Source organism: Protopterus annectens, chromosome 3.part1 (assembly GCF_019279795.1).
Source record: "Protopterus annectens isolate FY-2018-M chromosome 3.part1, PAN1.0, whole genome shotgun sequence".
Lineage (NCBI taxonomy): Eukaryota > Metazoa > Chordata > Ceratodontiformes > Protopteridae > Protopterus > Protopterus annectens.
The window spans coordinates 1,767,006,393-1,767,026,917 of NC_056732.1; the positions used below are offsets into that span (position 1 = coordinate 1,767,006,393).

The 20,525-nt window shown below is 38.6% G+C and overlaps 1 protein-coding gene across 2 annotated transcripts in view; it reads right to left on the reverse strand.

Annotated features, from left to right (window-relative positions):
- WDR97 (WD repeat domain 97) overlaps positions 1–20,525 on the reverse strand; it is a 2,414,280-nt gene that overhangs the window by 1,957,373 nt on the left and 436,382 nt on the right. For both annotated transcript variants that reach the window (XM_044067752.1, XM_044067751.1), the window contains exon 3: positions 14,414–14,550. In XM_044067752.1, the coding sequence (XP_043923687.1) occupies positions 14,414–14,550 (137 nt within the window). The remainder of the gene's footprint in view (positions 1–14,413; positions 14,551–20,525) is intronic.

The following is a 20,525-nucleotide window of genomic DNA, read 5'->3' on the forward strand; positions in this document are numbered from 1 at the left end:
TCCCAATTTCATTATTCGTCAAAGATACAGCCAAGGTGGATTTGTAGTTTACTGTAATTTATTCATGTTCACACTTGCACGTGTAATGATGACCAAAGCACTTAACCACTAAGCCATTAATGGCACTTTCATATAGCGCCGCTTTTTATCCACTCATTTTCGCGGGCTTTGCGCGGATTTGACTTGCAAATCTACGTGTTGATTGGCTGCTTGCTGCATGAGCCTCTTCTGCAGCAATCAGCCAATCAACCGAGAGTCCAAGACGGGAATTTTAAATTTTTTTTTGATGTACATACGCGCTGACGAGCCTGACGTCGCTTTCCGGACTCCCAGAGCAAGAACCGGAGTGCCCTATTGATTTCCGGGCACTCCGGAAAAAAAACGGAGGGGTGGCAACGCTATTGCTAAAGAGGCTCCAGATCTATGTGTGACAAGAAGATAGCATCTCTAGCTGAGTAAAATCCAGTCATTCAGCTAATCTAATTGCACATGAGTGGGGGAAGGAAAATACAAAAGGACAAACTGCAGCTGCAAGTTCTAAGCATTTCCTCTAAAACCCCCCACTGAGAGTTTGTGTAATCTGACCTGCAGTATGCTAAAAAGGCTATTTGAAAACCTTGCCTCTAGCTGAACATGTGACTTGCAGAGTACTAAAATGTAAACAAACTCCTCTAGCAAAAAAGCTGAGCCAGTGCCCCTTTAAATAGCAATTCCAGACAGCCTGATAGATCAAGTTTCATGCTATTTTGAAGGCATCATGGGATATTGTCTGGGCCCACTGATGCAGTGTTCTTGGCGTTACAGAGAGCATTAAGGACCTGTTCCCTAGTGATAGCAAGGGGGAGTTATATTTGATGGTATTTCCTGAGGGAAGGCTGAGGGGGAGAGATGGGTAAAGTTGGATCTGAATTTGTCAGCCAGAAGGTATGCTATTTCTTGTGGCTCAGTATAGGTGGCTCCATTTACAGTGAGCTCTGCACACAATTGTGTACTGCCTTTGAGGTTGCGGCCATAGCTAAAGAATGCCTTGTGGTTGTTCTTGGTGTGGGAGGCCAAATTTAACTCAGATATTGGTTTGGTATATTATGTCTAGCACCCAAGAATCTGCCTGCAAGGACAAACATCCCTTGACTGCCTCCAGAGGCGGAAACTCATGCAGAGGTACCAAAAGGGTCTATCCGGAAAAGAATTTGGGAAGCCCTGATTTTTGAGGGTCTCCTCTGCCACAAAGATGGCATCTTCCATTGAACTCTCTCCTCTGACTCTGAGGGAGTTGCCTCTGCATGACTCCTTGAAAGATCCCTGGGATTTACTGAACCACATTTTTTTACCCCCTGTTTGATTTCTTTAGAAGGTTCAAAGAGGCGTAGAAAAGCAAATACCTACAACAGACAAGGTATTTTCTTCCTGTTCACTGTGGGAAAGCATTTTTTTCACAGAGTGGCCAAACAATTAAGTTCCATCAAAGGGAGGATTGATGAAAGAAGACTTGAAAGGCTCCACAAAAATCACATAGCAGTATCCAGGCTTGTTTCCTCACAGCAATGCCTGAACCAGCAGCCCATGAGGCACCTTCTGCTGCATGTGAAATTAGCCTCATGGATGCATTCGATATAGATAAAAGAGTAGCCAGCTGTGAGGATGATGTCTTAAAATACTCTGGAGACATGGACTCTGAGAAAGACTTTGAGAGTTCCTTTGTCAAATCCCTCTGCAGTTTTGTAAAGTGTGACAAACAGTTCAGGGACAGGTTGGTGATGCAAATATGCGCTTTCCAATCTGTTCAGCCCTGCGGACGTTTTGTTACTGGGGCAGATATAGGAGCTCTTTTCTGTGAGCTCCTTCTTAGTGGCTAATGCCACAACCATCACATCAACAGGGACTCCTTTGCTCCAATGTAGTTTATCTTTCAGAGGTACTAAAATTCTGTCTGTCGACGAAGTATTGGTTCAACAGAATCTGGCTCCTTCTATGCCCAGCAAGAAACTAGATTGATAAGCTCACTGGCCACGGGAATCGACCAAGACTTAGATGGGCCAGAACCAAAAGCTTCCAGGAATACAAACTCCTCAGGGGATGGGTTATCTGAGGACTAGCCACCTTTTTGCTTAAGGATTTCCAAAATCTCTCTAAAAGACATGTCATCAGGTGGTGATCGGAGGACCCTTCCCCTTCATTGAAGTTGGTATCTTTGGTAATGGATTCCATAATGGAACCTATATGCCTCCTTTTGCACATTCTCTTTTTGGTGAACCTCCTCAGTTGGATGCTCTGGACAGGTATCCAAATAGAGACATACATCCTCTATGAGGACCGTCTGGATGCTAATTGGTACTGATTGTCACTGTGGAGTAGGTTGATGGGATCAGAGCTTGGAACCAAAGATGGGTAGGGTGTAGAATCCAAGGAAACATGAGAGACTGCATCTCTTGAATGAGGGAACACCTCTCCACAACCTCGAAGGCTAATGGACCCAGGGAAGCCACAGCTGGCTGGATCTAAGCCAAAACCTCCAAAGCAGGCAAGCCACAACTCTGACCAGATCCATGTCTCGAGGAGGGAACTGGACCAAAGATAACACAGAGGCTCTGAGGGGCAAGGAAGGCTCCAATAAAGTCAATCCTGACACCATGGATGTGACGATAATGCTTCAGCTCTGAGATTCATCCCAATCTGAGGGAACAGGAACAGAACTGGTCAGGGAGATGGATGGAATCAAAGACATTATTCTCTTACGGCTCTGACACCAGTACTCTTGGAACAGTCAGATCCTGAGGCTCCAAAACTATATGATGAATCAGAGGAGGAGATACAATAATATGTCAGATGGACAGAAAGCTTACTTATCCAATGAGATACAAAGCCAGCATAAACCCCATATAGATCTGAGCTCTGAGGAACTTCCACATTATCCTATCCATTTCCGCTTCAGAGAGACTACTGGAGGACCTGATGGATGATGTGGTAGGCTGAGGTCTGGAGTGCTTCCTTGAGGGGTTGCGTAAGAGGGGAGTGGAGCCAAGAAGATATTACATCTATGGTAAACTCCGGTGAATGAGTTTTCGGTGTCTAAGCAAAACCTGAGTTCGGATCTGATGGTTTTGGATCCATGGGTTGAGTAGGAGGTGTGCAAGAGATGACTATCAGATCCAAAGCCTTCAAATCCATAGATCCAAAGACATCTGAATCTTCTGTGAAGGTCCAAAGGAAAATACATCTTTAGAGACTTAGGTGGGGGTCTTTTTTGTGCTCCAAAGGAGCTTTGGAAGATTTGCTGGGGGTTTGAGGAAGAAGAAGATGAAAGTGGCAGTAATTCCTTAAGGACTAGCTTGTTTTGTCTGTCAGCTACAGCTCTGGAGTTAAACCCTGCACAAATATTACAGTTTGTACCCTGGTGTGCTGCTCCTAAGCAATAAACACACTCTGTGGACATCCGAATTAGGGATTTTGTGCACACGGGAAGTGCATTTTTTAAAACCTGTAGGCGTTTCATACATAATAGAAGCTGTAATCTACAGAAAAAAACAAGCAGGAAAGGAGTTTTTTTAACTACAGTAAAGAGAGAAACTACTAGCAATGGAATTAAAGAATATCCTGTTAAATAGGTTAGGAAAATATACAAAGAGAGGAAAGAATACTAACAATGGTACTTAAGAGGGAGGTAAACAGTTTAAATATATACGGAATATGTAAGAAAAGGTAATTTTCAAAGAAGGAGATACAGCTACTCTAAACACCTAACAATTGCTCAGAGAGTGGATCCACATCCATGCGAGATGGTGGCAATCGAGCTCTGTGATATTGGGGATGGACTAGGGCATTATGAGTAGAAAGAGGAGCTCGAGAGTTGAATTCAAAGTCTGTAGAATACGGCCAAGTCAGATCCCAGATTGGATCTATGACGCATACATTGGGGAAGAATGAAAAGAACACCATCAGTTCATATGTTTAAAGCTAAGGGGTATATTTTTGTTGTTAAAGATAATAAATATAAGATAACTGTAAGTTTATACTTGCTGCAGTTGTAGTACTGAGGTGAAGTTTACTCTGTTCCAGTTCAAACATATCACAGGCCTAGAAGCACAACATTCTTACAGCTAGGAACTGAGTACAAACGTCTACCAAGTAGTATTAAATATTTCCAGTACCTTAACACATGCCACAAAATACAAGTAGGCACCTATGAAATAAATGGTGGAATAAAAATTAGAAATGTCAAACAATAATTAGTACCTTCTTTTTCATCATATTCTCATGACTGTCCTTTTTTTGGCTTGATGTTATACAACTCATAGTAATACACTCTGTAACCTAATATAACATTTGATAACACTGTTGTACAAAAATGTTATGCCTCAAGTCTGCTCTTCACAAAATACATAACAACTTGTAAATTCTTCACAAATGAGTCACACAAAATATTTATGATATGTTTAAGTCAAAGGAAAGCTGAAAACATGGATAATTATGCAAGGTATATATTTTCACACAATTTAAGTAGTAGCCATATATTTTTAAGTGTCTTACAATTGCATTCTTTCTATTAGCAAACTACAGTGTACTGACAAATAGTCGAAGGCAAAATAAATGCTGAATGAATTAAGGGATGTTATGCTATGTTGGAAAGTCTAGCTTTAGAAAGTTATTGTCAGGTATTTGTGGAGACCGGATTAATCAACAGTTACACTCCGGCCCTCTAGGGTGGGGTGAATCTTTGCAAGGCTCTCTGAGAGATAGTGTGGACTGGTACTGAATGTTACAAGGTTGAAGGACAATAACTTTTAACACATGTGGCTCATTTTTCAAATGCATATTTGTGAAGTGTTCACGTGAAGCTCTAAGCGAGAAGGTTGAAAATATTTTAAAATACACTGACTTGCTAAAAGTAAACCAACATCAAAATTCAACTGATATATATATATATATATATATATATATGTATGTACAGTGTTTTCTCGTGTTCCTTGAGACTGATTCTGAAGATTTTAGCAGGTAGTTTCCCAGTGCTGTTTATGGAATAAACAAGTACTTTGCACTTTATGAAAGTGTCATTTTTGACCGAGTCAAAAGGTAAAATTCTTTGTTATTTAATTTGTACTTTAATATTTGCTGTAGTGACTTGGATTCTGAACTTTTTTACTGCTGCAGGGCAGTATGGAGTAAACTAAAAGGGCCCAACACAGAAAGTTATTCTGTGAATCCCACACTGCTTTTTATGGAATAGTCAGAGACTCAGATACCTAACTATTCAGGATATGCAAATATGCTAGACTAGGTGGGAAAACTGACTGGGGGGGTGTAGATAATTGTAGTTAACAGTAGGATAAGTGAATAACTGTTTTTGTTGAATGTTTGAGTTTGTCTGACAGGTTTTATGTAAAGTATTAGTGGGAGGACTCAACAGGAAAAAAGGAAAAGTTTATTAAATGCGTATACGCATATGACAAAAAAGAAATTAACACAAGAAGGTGTCTTGTTTAAAAGGTGGTACCCTCAAGAAAAAAGACAAATAGAGATATGAGAGATACTGTGTGCTATTAAATGCACAAGTGAGGAAAATTTAAATTAGATTCATTAGCCCATAGCATGCTGAGACATAGGTGTGTGCTGGTAAATCACAGTCATGAAGCCGTACTATGCTGGAAGATAGGTGTGCTGGTAAATCAAATTCATTAGCCCATATCACATTGGGACATAGCTGTGGATGTGTGAAAGTACCCTCAGAGGGTCTGAAATAGTGGTCAGTTCGAGACACAGTACTCAGCTGCACTGTTTTCCCAACTGCAATGCTCGAGTCGTCATTTTGAGCTCGCACTGGGACAAAACCAAGAGGATGCTGCAGGAAAAGACTGATCAAAACCCTTCCTCTGTCACTCCACAATGACAGAATCCCTACCCTTCCCTCCCCGAATGTTGTGTGAAATGGAGTAATCATTTTTGCCATATTACTAGGATCCACAAGGTAAGTCTTAATAAGGGAAATAGAAACAACATTAAGTAGGCAGGAACAAATCCCTGCAAAGGGAACACCTGCATATTTTATGTATGTCTGTAATGAGAAAGAAAGTTGTAAGTATTTGAATGAGTGGTCTCAGCTCACAAAAAAAAATGTCCTGGTGAAGTATTTCCATTAACTGGAACTTATTATATGGATAAATTAGAGAATTTGAGGGGTATTTTGAAAGAAAAGAAAAGAAAAACAAAACAAGTGGTGAACAATGGGCAGTATTTTATTCATGGTGAATTGAAATCCTTAAATGGGGAAAATAATTAGTATTAAAGGGATTACAGAATTCTGATAAGAAGTTGCTACAGTAGGTAAAAAGGTTAAGAAAGCAGTACAAACCAGTAAAAAGGGATCTCTTTACCCTGTCTTGTCAGGTTTGGAAAAAACTGGAGATGGCCAAAAAGCAGAGACTTCAGAAGAGGATGATAATCCTCCAGTAGCTACTGCACCCTCATCCCTATATGCACTGTGACATTTGGCTCCTATGCAAGAGTCCTCTGTTTTGCAGACCCCTGCATTTCATTCAACTGTCTATTGGATGCCAGGTCAGAGTAGCATTCTTATCTCAACCTAGTTCTCCTGTTCAGCTCTCATCGAACAGGCAGTCACGAGTTTTCCCTCTCATTTCCAACAAATTTCTACCTCTTCAACAGTAGCTCTAGTACTTGACACACAGACACACACACACACACACACACACACACACACACACACACACACACACACACACACACACACACACACACACACACACACACACCAGTTTGTTAGTTACATTAGACACAAACTTGAGTATGGAATAACAACATGGAAACCTTATAAGAAAACAAGTATGAGTAAACTGGAAAGACTACAATGGAAATATACCAAGGGCATTCATGGATGGGAAAATTTAAGTTATGAAACACTAAAATATGTGAACTTGTACAGTGTCTCTTATAGACATCTAAGAGGAGATCTTATTCAGGTATGCAGAGTATTTAGAAACAACTATTTCTAGGAATGTTAGGGGTTATCAAAACGTACTAGAGAATCATCAGAGAACCTGTGTCTGAGAATTGTACTAATTATTCCATGCATCAGGTGCGCTCTCAGAGAACCAGACTACCAAATCTCATTAAAGCAAGTACTAGTTTAGATATTTTAAGAACAGCCTGGACACCTATTATGGGAACAAGTGTTTTGGTATATTAACAGGCTAGAACTGCATTAATGCCCATACTTGAAATATTTGTATGTATGTGTATGTGTATATATATATATATATATATATATATATATATATATATATAAAGGTAGGATAAGAGGCTGTTGCCTGTGGAGAAGATCTTTTGGCACCACTCAGAGAAATACTGTGGGCCAATACTAAATAACTTGTTCATCACCCTTGGACCCCTGCTGATTTGCATACCATGTCCCAAAGGTTTCCAAATATTGCAGAAGATCTGTTCAGGTTTAAGTAGGAATTAAATAATATAATAGAATGCTACAACCTTACTTTGACATATTTAAACCAGCTGCTTCAGGCAGTCACTTCAGATGAAATAAGAAAACAGTTACTTGAAAAGGCTGGAAAACGGATTTTATTCTCCCCAGCAAATGCACTTATAGACAAAAGGACAGGGTTGTTAAATAAAATTATGAAAGTGTGTCAGGTTAAGAGAGATTGTTCTAAGATACATGAATGCAAGAAAAATAAAAGGGAAGCCCCTACATATTATTTGAGTCATCTCAAAGCAGTGTTTGCTCGACATTCAGGAATACACGATCCAGAAGAAGGTACACCAGCTATTATAGCTCTGTTTGTGCAAGGTCTGCAAGCCCCTGTACAAAATCAAATAAAGCAAGTGCTTATAGACTGGTAGTGGGAATGACATTAAGTCCTTATTAAGTGCTGCAAATCACTGTACTGAGTATCAGGAAAAATGGAGAAAGGATACTGAGGATAAGCTGTTAACTTTGCAAATAAGGCAGTTAGAAGTCCCAAGGGGGTGAGGTAGAGACAGGGTGAGGGGAATTGCTATGGGGTTTAGTAAAAGTGCTGGTTGAGGGAAACAAGGTACAGCTGGTTAGCAACAATGAGCTGGCGCTGCTTCTCCTGCCTCATCTGATGGATCTTGCTTTAATTGTGGTGAAGCGGGACATTGGAGAGGAGAATGCCCACATAAGCGAATGCAGAGAGAGTCCAGGATACCAGGACTGAATTGGCAGCTGAATTATAGTAATACTTCATTTCCTCCACCTCCTCCTCAAACTGAATGGAGCCAGGAATCACCATACTGACTATGTCAGACTAATGGAACAGAAGTAAATCTTGATCCTCTGCTGTCACTAGATCAAAAGGGACCCTATGTTAAGGTACAGATAAATTCAAAGGAAATTCCTTTCCTGTTGGACAATGGAGCTACTAGGTCCGCATTAAAGCTTACTTCAGATAGTCAGATACCAGTACCAAAACATAAAGTAAAAGGAGTTGGGGTAACAAATGCTACTGTTGCACATCCTGTCTCAAGAGTCCATAACCATTTCTTTAAGACCTTTTCAGGAAAGGCATTCTTTCTTTCTGAGTGCTACTTCACTGGTGAACTTGTTGGGAAGAGACATGTTATGCAAACTGGGCTGCACTATTTACCATACACCAGATGGTGTGTATTTGGATGTTCCAAGAGAATCAGAGGGAAAGTGTCAGCAGTCCTAGCACAAGCTGATGAACAGCCTATTGAAGGTATACAGACAGCTGAAGAACTGTTGCAGCAGGTACCTGTTAAATTATGGGCTAACCATGCAAATGAAGTAGGTATATTACAATCTGCAGAACCAGGAAAAATAAACCTTTCCCTAGAGTTTATTTATTTATTTATTTTATTTTATTTTACATTTGTTAACCGGGCTAGTCTAGCTGGATACATATCCTTTTTCAGTAGAGGCCCGAGGAGAAAAGCTCCAACATAGTAGTTAATACAATATAAAGTTACAAGTAAAAACAGTAAAAAAATAATGTACATTTTCCAAAATACACGATGATTGAGAAATTTTTTACATAGTTGTTAGAATGACAGCAGAGCAATCAGAAGGTTATATATAGCTGAGGTATCTTATAAACAAATAGTAAATAGAGCATTTCAAGAAGAATAAACATGTTTGCCATTGTTGATAGATTTTGGACATTTGGAAGGGGTTGAGAATATATGTTTAGTCAGGTTCACGACATGTTCCACAGTATCCACTGAACCCAGAGGCATAGCAGCGAATTAAACCTGCAATGCAGTCTTTAATGCAACAAGGAATAATAGTGCCAGCTAAAAGCACTTGTAATACTCATATTCTTCCTGTAAAGAAGCCAGGAAAAAATACGTATTGGTTTGTGCAATATTTGAGGGCTGTAAACAATTGAGTATTACCAACTTTTCCTGTGGTTCCAAATCCAGCAACAATACTGAGTAGTATACCATCTACAGCAACATATTTTTCTGTGATAGCTCTGTGTTCAGCATTCTTTTCTATACATATCCACCCTGAAAGTCATAAAGGACAACAGTACACATGGACACGGTTACCACAGGGATATACTGAATCTTCATCATTATATTCTCAAATTCTATAAAAGGATTTGGAAGATGTGACATTTTCAGATTGGTCTGCATTAGTTCAATACATAGATGACTTACTAATAGCATCTGATTCTTTTCAGCATTGTCAGCAAGATACAATACACATTTTAACCATTTTTCCAGAAAAGGGACATACAGTGTCAAGAGAAAAGTTGCAGCTATGGTCATCTCAGGTACTTTAAATTGATCATCTGGTATCTCAGTGTAGTAGGCAGATGCAACCACCTCATACTGAGGTAAAAGCTAAAGCCCCATGACAAAGTAGTCAGAGTCAGCTTAAATCCTTCTTAGGTATGACAAGATATTGTAGACAATGGATTTCTAATTATGCAGAAATTGCTAAACCCTTGACAAATCTCTTAAAAACAGGACACACCAGGACCCTTCCTTGGAATAGTGAGGAGGAAAATTCTTTTCAGAATTTATAGCAAGCTTTAGCTACTGCCTCAGCTTTAAAGTTGCCAGATTATAGAAAGACTTTCATTTTATTTTTTCACAAAAGGAATGGATTTGCTCAGGGAGTGCTTGAAACATGGGGATAACTATCGCCCATTAGCTTATTATAGTTCAGCACTTGATACTGTTGCAAAGGGATTTCCGCCATGTTTAAGGGCAGTAGCTGCTGCTGCCATTCTAATCCATCTTGCACAATCACTGGTGCTTGCACAAGCTTATAGTTGTGGTCCCTCATTCTGTATTAGCTCTCTTACTTAAAATGAAAACTCAGCCTCTGTCAACTGCTCATCTAATTAAATATGAACTTACTCTCCTTTTTGATCCATCTATTTCTCTTATACACTGTCCTGTTCTAAATTCATCTTTGTTACCTACTGTGGAGGGTAGTGAGGCGCATGACTGTGTGTATGTGACTAATTTTCTACTTCATCCTAGGATGACTTAAAGGAAACTGCTATACCCAACACTGAGTTAATGACTTAAAGGACACTGCTATACCCAACACTGAGTTAGATCTATTTGTGGATGGTTCCTATGGGACAGATCAAAATGAAAGTTTGATCACAGAAACATCCATCTGTACCAGTAATGGTTTTACTCCAACAAAGACTAGAGGGTGTACATTCTGCCCAGGCAGGTGAGTTAGTGGTTCTACAAAGAGCTTGCGAGTTATCAAAAGGCAAAGTTGCAAAGATCTACACAAATAGTCACTATGCTTTTGGTGTTGTGCATGACTTTAGGCAACTTTGGAAACAGAGGAGGTTTTTAACCTCAGCAGAGACTCAGATTATAAATTCTTTCTATGTCAATGCTCTTTTAGACGCTCTTCTTTCCCTAAAAAAAAGCAGTAGTCAAATCTAGTGCCCATCAAAAGGGTATATATATTGATTCAAAGCAAGTTGTAAAAGGCTTTTATGCAAAACTACATGTGATGCCATTGCATGAATCTGAAAGTGATGATGTGTTTGATTTTTAAGAAAGTTATCAACTTTCCAAGTTGATGCATCACAGGGAGAAAATCAGAGTTGGCTTAAAGATGGATGCAGTAAATCCACTGAGGGGCTAGGGCAACATCCAGATGGTCGACTGGTAGCACCTGCCTCCTTGTTACCTTAATTGGTAAGGGCATATCATTTGCCAGTCCATGCAGGTAAGACAGCATTATTTAACCAAATTACTCAAAGTTGGTATGCTCCTCACGTCTCTTCTTTGATTCTTCAGTATGTTAATAATTGTGCAGTAAGTTTAAAACACAGTGTTAGCAAACATACAAATATTAAAGCTGCATCTTTATCACCACCTTGGGCACCTTTTGTTAACGTGCAGCTGGACTTTGCCCAAATGCCCAAGGTATGTAATTTACAGTATATTGGTGTTGGTTTGCAGGTTTGCATGTTCTCTGCATGAGTAGAAGCTTACCCATGCCACAAAGCAGATTTTGTAACAGTTATTAAAGAACTTATTTTGGAATTTATTCTCAGGTTTGGTGTACCCTGCACTATTAATAGTGAGCAGGGAACACATTTTAACAGTTTGTTAGTAAAGCAACTATGTAAGATTTTTAACACTAGATTAAGTCTACACTGCCCTACCATCTGCTGTCATCTGGATTGGTAGAGAGCGTCAACAGGATCCTTAAGAAAAAAAGTGGCGAAGCTCTGCACCAAAAAAAATCTTAAATGGCCAGAGGCACAACATTTTGCATTAATGAGTATGAGGAGTATATTAAATACTACAAGGTGATTGAGACCATATGAGATATTAATGGAGAGACCCATGACCTTTCCAGGTACTCTCTGTGTCACAAAGAATTTACTCTAATCAATGATGTTATATTGTCTTACTGTACAAAACATTCACTTCTTGCAGCAGTACCACAGAACTGTACAAAAAGCTCTTCCTCAACCTGCTGACCAGCCCTGTCACCAACTGAGGCCCGGTGATTGGGTTTAAGTTAAAACTTTCCAAAATATGAACTGTTTGAGTCCAAAGTGAACAGGCCCTTTCCAAGTTTCACTCACTACTTTCACTGCAGTATGCTGTGCTGGCTTACCATTCTGGATTCATTCATCTCATTGTAAAGAGACGTGTTGTGTGGAGACCTCAAATGGATCATCTTTGTCAGCAAAGGCAGATCAAAGGACAAAGGAAAAATCATCTGCCCCAGTGAAGGATTAAAAAAAATCAACTCAGATGGCAGTCCATGTTAAATCCAGTGGCAGCAGGTACTTGTATCTTGTTTTTGTTGCTGCTGCTTCTTACAAACTGGTCAAGAGAAAATAATTTCTTGTTGGTTCTTTGACAATATGCTGTGGACTTAAATGTGACAAACTGTTGGGTGTGTTCGCATATACCTCATCATTCTAAAGCAGGGTTTTCCGTGATTCCAATCCCTGCATCACATGTAACATTTAAAAAGGAACTTAGTAACTCTAACTTAACTTGCCCTAATGTGACTGACTTTTCAAAGCTTGTATCATTTCTGCTTGCAACAACAAATCATGGAGACATATGTTATGTCAGAAATAGGGCTGTACCAGTGAGAACCAGCAGATGTAATGACACTAAACATAAGTGTATGTTGAACTCTTTACACTTAAAAAGCTATGACTGGGGGCATGGCATGGGCATGATAGAGGATCGTTACAACATTTGTGGTGATCGTGCCTACCCTTGATTGCCTACAAACTGGTCTGGATGTTGTTTCATGGTCTGTATCACCTCTACTATTCAACATTTTGAAAACCCTCCAGCAGGCAGACTGACAAATAAATGGACAATTTACTGGGCAGAATAAGTGTTTTCAGCTTTTGTTCCTGTGTATGGAGTGCAAAGAACAATACCTGAAATTACCATGTTCGCTCAAGCTCTTCAGGAGGTAGCAAATCACACTTCACATCACATCAGGTTGGCAAATCAAGAAATGGCTGAAATTCAAACTGTTGTACTACAAAACTGGCTGGAACTCGACATAATGCTAGCTGCTAAGGGGGGATCATGTGCCCTCATAGGAAGTCATTGTTCCTATATCAGTGACTATCATGATGAACAAGAAAAGTTGGCCAATTTTATGGAGCAAAGGGCCAAAGATCTGGATAGTACAGCTAAACAATGGAAACTTTTTGGATGATTGGGCAGTGCACTTGGTAACTTAGGAACCAGTATATTACAAGGCATTATTACAATAATCAGTATTATTCTTTTAATTGTTTTAATATTCTCTGTTTTAAAGGCTGTGATTACATAACGTTTGACCTCACCTGCACAAGCAATGACACTCATAAAAGTAACTGATAATGAACTTAAAGTAAATGAGAGTCAAATCACTGTAGATGATGAATATTATGTACTGAGGCATATTTTATCAAATTAAGCAAAATTAAAATATAATTTTGTGTTACATGACACTTTTAGTGTCAAATGGGAAGACTGTTGTGGATAAATATTATGTCTCGTGTTTATTCTTCATGAAATGCATAACTTGTAATTTCTTCACAAATTAGTCAAATAAAATGTTTATGATATGTTTATGTCAAAGGAAAGCTAAAAAACATATAGATAATTACACAAGGTACATATTTTCATGTGACTTAAGTAGCAATCTTATATTTTTAAGTGCCTTACAGTTGCATTTTCTCTATTAGAAAACAATAGTGTACTGGCAGATAATTGAAGACAAAGTAAGTGCTGAAAGAGTTAAGGGATGTTATGCTATGTTGAAAAGTGTAGTTTCAGAAAGTTAATGATTGAGGCAGGTATCTGTGTAAACTGGATTAATCAACAGTTACACTCTGGCCTTCTCAAGCTGGGGGACAAGTTTTTGCAGGGCTCTCTGTGAGATAGTGTGGACTGGTACCGAATATTACAAGGTTGAAGGACAATAAATTTTAAAACAGATGGCACATAATTAAAATGCATATTTGTGAAGTATTCACTTGAAGCTCTAGGCAAGAAACATGAGAGATGAAAATATTTTAAATTATACTGATTTGCTAAAACTAATACAACGTCAAAATTGTGAATGCATGCAGCTTATAAATTGTAAATAAATATATATATATATATATATATATATATATATATATATATACACATGTATATATATGTATATGTAGATAGATATGAAGTGTTTTCTTTTTGTTCCTTGAGATTGATTCTAAAGATTTTAGCAGGCAGTCTTCCAGTGCTGTTTATAGAATAAACAAGTACTTTGCACATCTTGAAGAGTCAATCTTAACTCAGTCAAAACATAAAGTGCTTTGTTATTTAATTTGTACTTTAACAATACAAAATCCCCAAAAGTTGTACAACTACATATCAACATGATGTAACACAGCACCTTATCGACGGTCTCCTTCATACTGCTCCGAAGGGTGTTCCACATCTCACTGCCTTTCTTTGGCTGAGTATCCCTTTCATCTGGTTCAGGACTTGTCATGGCATATGGATTAGATGATGGGCTGTTCCATCTAGGGGCTTAAATGGTACAAGTATAGGAGGTAAGCAACACAGAAAGGATCGGCACATTACATATCAGGAGGCACTATCTGATGAATTCTTAAGACTCAGGCACAGGCAAATATCTAGATGGAAATCAGACATGTTATATGACTGCTTTGTATAGATAGATAGATATGGAACATGAAATTAATAAAACACTTGAAATGATTAGCATACAAAATATACCACAATGTTACAGTACCTGTACATGCAAGTAACTCAGGATGACAAGTTACTTTAAAATAAAATATATAAGACACTTGCTCAAATGCAAACCCAGAGAATCACAACTTTCTAAACACAACTATCTCCATTGTCAATGCAGTTTGGAAAACTAATAGAACTCTCTTCTTTAAAGGAGAACATTGTTTCACTGTCCCCTCAGCCTGAAAACCCTGTCTATAACATGCTGCTATCTGTATTACTTGTTACCCAATGCAACGGGCTGGAAGGGGTTAGTACACTATCATGTCACAGAACAATTGTCTTCTGGGGAACTGAAACTACAGCAACTGTAATCTCTCAAAAACAACTTCCAGTCTAGTGTGCTCAAATAAATGCCAGTAAGACAAAGTAGATTGGGGAACAGTCCTCCTACAAGCATAGTATAAGCAGGACCTTCCCTATTAATTCATTAATTAGTTAATTTTTCTAAACAGGTTCATGGTAAGTGTTGCTGTCAAACAGGGTAGCCCAAATTTATGTATCCCCAGCAACAGTCTTGCTAACTCATCCTGTAGGATCTCCAGAAACTCCAAGGAAAACTAAGAGCTATAATCCCTCCAATGTTCCCTGAGGTATCTTCTCAGTGGTCATGCCTGTCATGCCTCCCACAGTAGGCATCCTCAAAGTGCCCAAATCACTTCAACTGATTCCTCTAAACAAGAAGGAACAATGGTTGCAACCTGAGATTGTCACATACTGATAAACTTCTCACTCTGTCATGATAGTGAGCCTAGATCATCTTTAAAGGAATCTTATTTTTGCAATTTCCATCTGCATCCTCATGCATTTAGTCATTCACAAAGATGGGTTCAAAGAGTGACCTGTAAACTGATAGCTTTGTCCTATGACTTGCTTCTCACTTCACCAACACAGAACCTCATAACATCTGCAGTGCTGCTGCTGCTGCACCCGTCACCTCTAACTTCTCTCATGAAGTAGACTCTAGCTTACTTAACTCCTCCAGCTAACACTCTTGTTTTCCTCCCACCTGTACATAATGGTCTGCTCTTTTCCAAGATAGAATTATGATATCTGAGCTGGGGGTGCTGATTTTGATCGCTGTTACTTCACATTCAGCATCAGACCACTCCTATGCATGATGGAGATGACAGTCACTTGAGGTTAAGGTGACAACTTCATTTGCAAATTGCAGAGCTGTAGCCCTCACATATCCATACTGGATGCTTTCAAGACCATGGCTAGACTTTGATATCCTGCATACAGAAATCAAAATCAGAAGTGGAGATAAGACACGTCCTTGGTGTAGTCCCTATGCTCTCCTCGAACATGTTCAACATAATGCCGTGAATACACAGTTCCCACTCCTCAAATACAGGGACTGAATGGCATCAAGCAATGGCCTTAGACTCCCGAAGGGTTGCAGCATTTCCCAGAATGGGTGCGCTAATGTTTAAGCAATAATTTCCATTTTTTTCGGAAATATACAGATGCACAAACATGGTCACAGGATTCCATGATTCTGCACCTGTATAATACATTTTAAATAGTATATGGCTCCCACTGGGAAAAAACAACTTTTTTCTAAAGTCCTTATTCTGCCATAAAAAAACATGAAAAGCACTGGCATACCATTGGCCTGTGCTCATTACTACTACCTTGCCAAACGGATATAATAGTACTGCACTGCATGTACTTGTAGTTCAATAAAATAAATGAAAAACTTACACATTTTCCTTGCAGTTTCTTGACTGCCATTTCCATGATAAAAAGAAAAGAATTCATTGAACACATTTCTAGGTGGATAAAGTCTGATGCCATAAAAAAGAATGAATAAGGTTCACATATGTCTGTCCACCTCAGGAAGCAAATCTTTTTTTTCCCCCAGATGCTCTATTCCTGCATTTGTCGGGATCAAATCAGGTTTCTAGATGGATATATTTTTGTTGGTGTGTAGAACTTATGAGTTTTATTCATTTTGCAGTGTCTACAGTATTAAAACCTGGTAAGGGCTTGCAACAGTTCTTGATTTTGCTGAAAAGAATTTGGAGTGCTTCTTGGAGTTCAAAGCAGACTTTGGTCACTAACTACTGCTAAACAATTTTGTTTCAGAGTTCATATCCTTCAGATATTACATATTTTAGTTGTATACAGTTAGCAAAGTTGCTTTAACTGATAGGTAGGTATGTGTGGTGTGCCCAGGAATGAAAGTTATTGACCGTTTTGCTACTTGCTCAATTTAAACAATCTCTCTTGTTTTGTAGATTGTCAATTTGTGCTTAGTGTGCTGGAAAAACAATGAATGTTGCTAGTGTTTGTGGGAAGCAAACTTTTTTTTGCCATAGTTAAGCATCTGTGGTATAAATAATCAGAGTGTCCACAGTTGCTGGTTATGGGGTTGTGCTAAATGTGGTATGCTGTTAGTGTGTAAAGTGTCTATGACATCTGGGTGAGGGGTTCTGCCTGTCAATGAACTAAGCAGCAAAAACATGAACATGAGTGGTGTGTGTTTGTGTGAAGCAAACTTTTAGACAATAGTTTACCTTGTAAATGCAGTGTGTGGTTGAATGTAACTGAAGCTGGAATAATTATATCACACTGAATATTTTTTTTGCAAAAACAGATTTACCTATGTGCAATTTAAAAGGAATAGTTCTATTCTCGGCTGGGGTGCCTTCTGTACGGAGCCTGCATGTTCTCCCTGCCATCGCGTAGGTTTCCTCTGGGTGCTCCGGATTCCTCCCATATCCCAAAGACATATTGTAGGTGGATTAGATGCACTAAATTGGCCATAGGTGTGAGTGTGTTCATGTGTATGCCTTCAGTGGAAGGTTGGGCACTGGGCTGGCAACTTGACACCATAAAACTCCACTGCCAATCGTTCTGCGGACCGTTGTTCCACTGTAGCAACCCCTAACCTGGAAAAGCCGAAAGAAGAAGAAGCATATACTGCAACCTACTGTATTATAGCTATTCTAAGTCCTTTTGTACATTGTAAATGAAAGTACTGAATATATTTTTTGTAGCTCACATACCAGTGTTTTTTTTTTTTTTTTTTACTTATTCTTTGTTGCCTGTCTTGTATTCTAGGGAATGTGGTGCTGTTTTTGGCAGCATAATTTAAGTTCATGAAATCCATCTTTCTTCAGTATTTGACATATGATAAAGACTGCTCTTCTCAGCACCCACAATGCACACAGAATTGCCTCTTTTTCAAGCTTGTAAGGAGTTACTTTTTATTGCACCATGTCTAAATATGTCTGTGCCGTGCGAGTGGGTAGGTGAAGTTCCTTTGAGTTGTAGGCTTGGATGTGCAATATTAATATCTATACAACTAGTTTGCCCTACAAGGAGTTTCTGTGGTACTTTATGGTATCAAAATACCATAAACACATAATGCTGGGAAACATCTCACTGTTACCTGATGTCTAACTGCCACCACTTTACAAATAATCTATCTGTTTAGCAATTAGTATGATATTAATGCATATTTGCATGTTTTTATAAATATTGTGGTAGTTTCCTCATAACAGTATAATGGAAGAGCACTTCACTGGACACCTCTGCACATAGGTCAGAGAAGTCTACTGACTGAAGTACAGCAGTCAGTAACTAAGAAAGTAGGATTTCTTTTTAAACAGATTATAAATACATGCCACTTCTGTTACTAACCTGACCTCAGCTAGAGTATATATAGTAAGTCTTGGTATCAAGTGAAAGCTTACGTTGTGCTGCAAAAGATACCAGTGATCCTTGAGCTATCTTCTACAAATATCAGCATATATCTCTATATGTTTAGTAATGAAATGCAGGCATTGTCAATCTGGATACATTGTAGAGCAACATTTCGCTTGCTCAGTCATCACAGACATTAGGAATGGATCCTCAGACAAACTGGGTTCTTGATACCAAAGTAAATGTGGGTCATTTTTATTTTTTCAAAAATACTATGAATATCTCTCATTTGATTATAATTATGTAAATAACCTAAACCAGAAGATGCTTATATGGTGCTCCATGGTATTAAATGAATCTTACATAATGCTGCAGAAGTTGTCACTGAAACCTGCTGTCTGCCTGCTAACAATCTACAGATATTTATACTTGTTAAGTAATTCAATATACATATTTACATACATTATCATACTTCTGTAAATGTCTTGGGCATCGTCCACTTGAATGCATTGTGGAACATTATTTCACAAACCCAGTCATTACAGAAACCAGTAATGGCTCCTCAGACAAATGGGGTCCTTGATACCAGAGAAAATGTGGGTTACTCTCCAGAAATATTATGACTATATAGGGTTCAGTTGTTTAGGCAGCGAGAGATTTCCCTTTGCTATATTTGGTTGGTGACACATGGCTGAAGTGACATTAAGCTGTAGAAAAATATGGCTGTTGTGAATTCCTTGTGGGCAAACAGAAACACACACTGCCATACCCACAGGTTTAATAACCAAGTGCATGGGGGTAGAAGAAATAATGACTGTTGTGCTCAGTGTATGCTACAGCATGGAGGAAATATTGCATATTACTGTAGTCACATTTATGCTCCAGTATGCATTTTAGGTAATGTTCCTTAGACAATGTGAGGGACTAGTGAGATACACACACACACACCAATTACAAAGGCACTGTCCATAGTGCATTGTATTTTACAACCACTGACATGCCCACTGGCCAGCCTTCTGCCTATGCCTGCCATTCTGCCTGTTGTCTTAAGCTGCTTTGGGGGCCATGGAAATTATTTTTCCACATGCATTTTGATATTGGAAGTTGTGGGCATATTCTTCTCTTTGCCAACATGGACTTTGCAACAGCCATTTTTATATATGCTACATGACAATCACATCATTAACTTAAACTAGAAGGTATTTACAAGGTACTCTATGGCATCAAATAAAAACATACACAATGCTTTGAAAAATTTGCACAGATATTTGGAGTCTTAACTAGATCTGTTTTGCAGATATTTGTATTTATATGCCTAAGAAATATGCACAAATGCATAGCACTTCTAATTATGGAAATATCTCAAAAATGGAATGACATCTGTAAAAATGTTCTGCAGCAAAATGAATAGCACATCTGCATAAACAAAGTTAGATCAATATTGTGGGGTTACCTTTTATGGTTACAGAGACATTCATCTTTGTATAATTATATTACTTATATTTATGTATTATCAAATTACTTGATCAATATAAAAGTAACATCATATCTAGCTAACATACTAATACCACCACTGTGAACAGGAGTATGTGCTGAATAACTTTCATATTTTATCTTTTTCGGTAACTTCTTTTTGTTTGTTTACAGATAGGTTGAAAAACTACATTGTCATAATTTTAGCTCATAGGTTCATACTAGGCCATCTGCCCTAGGGCATTTATAAGCCTAGCCAGAGTGTGTTTGGCTTTCGCCACTCTGGACAGCAAATGCTGTCCAGGTAGAAAATCTCCAGAAGAGAGAAGGTGTGAAATTCCACTCAGGCTAGGTGTGAAAGAGTTAACCATGACTCCTCAGCAGTGTCCAATGCCTTCATTGTTTCTGGCTAAATCTATCTTATCCACTCCCAAATCCTTGCTGCAATTTAAATATTTAATCACCATAGTGACCTCATTTACCAAAATGGATTTAATTCCATTTTCTGCTTCCTGCGCTACCTCCTGAGGAACATCTACCACATTCAGGGTTCTTCAAAGTGCTCCTTCCATTTCTTATTAATATCCCCAGTTGAGGTCAGTATTTCTCCAACCTTAATG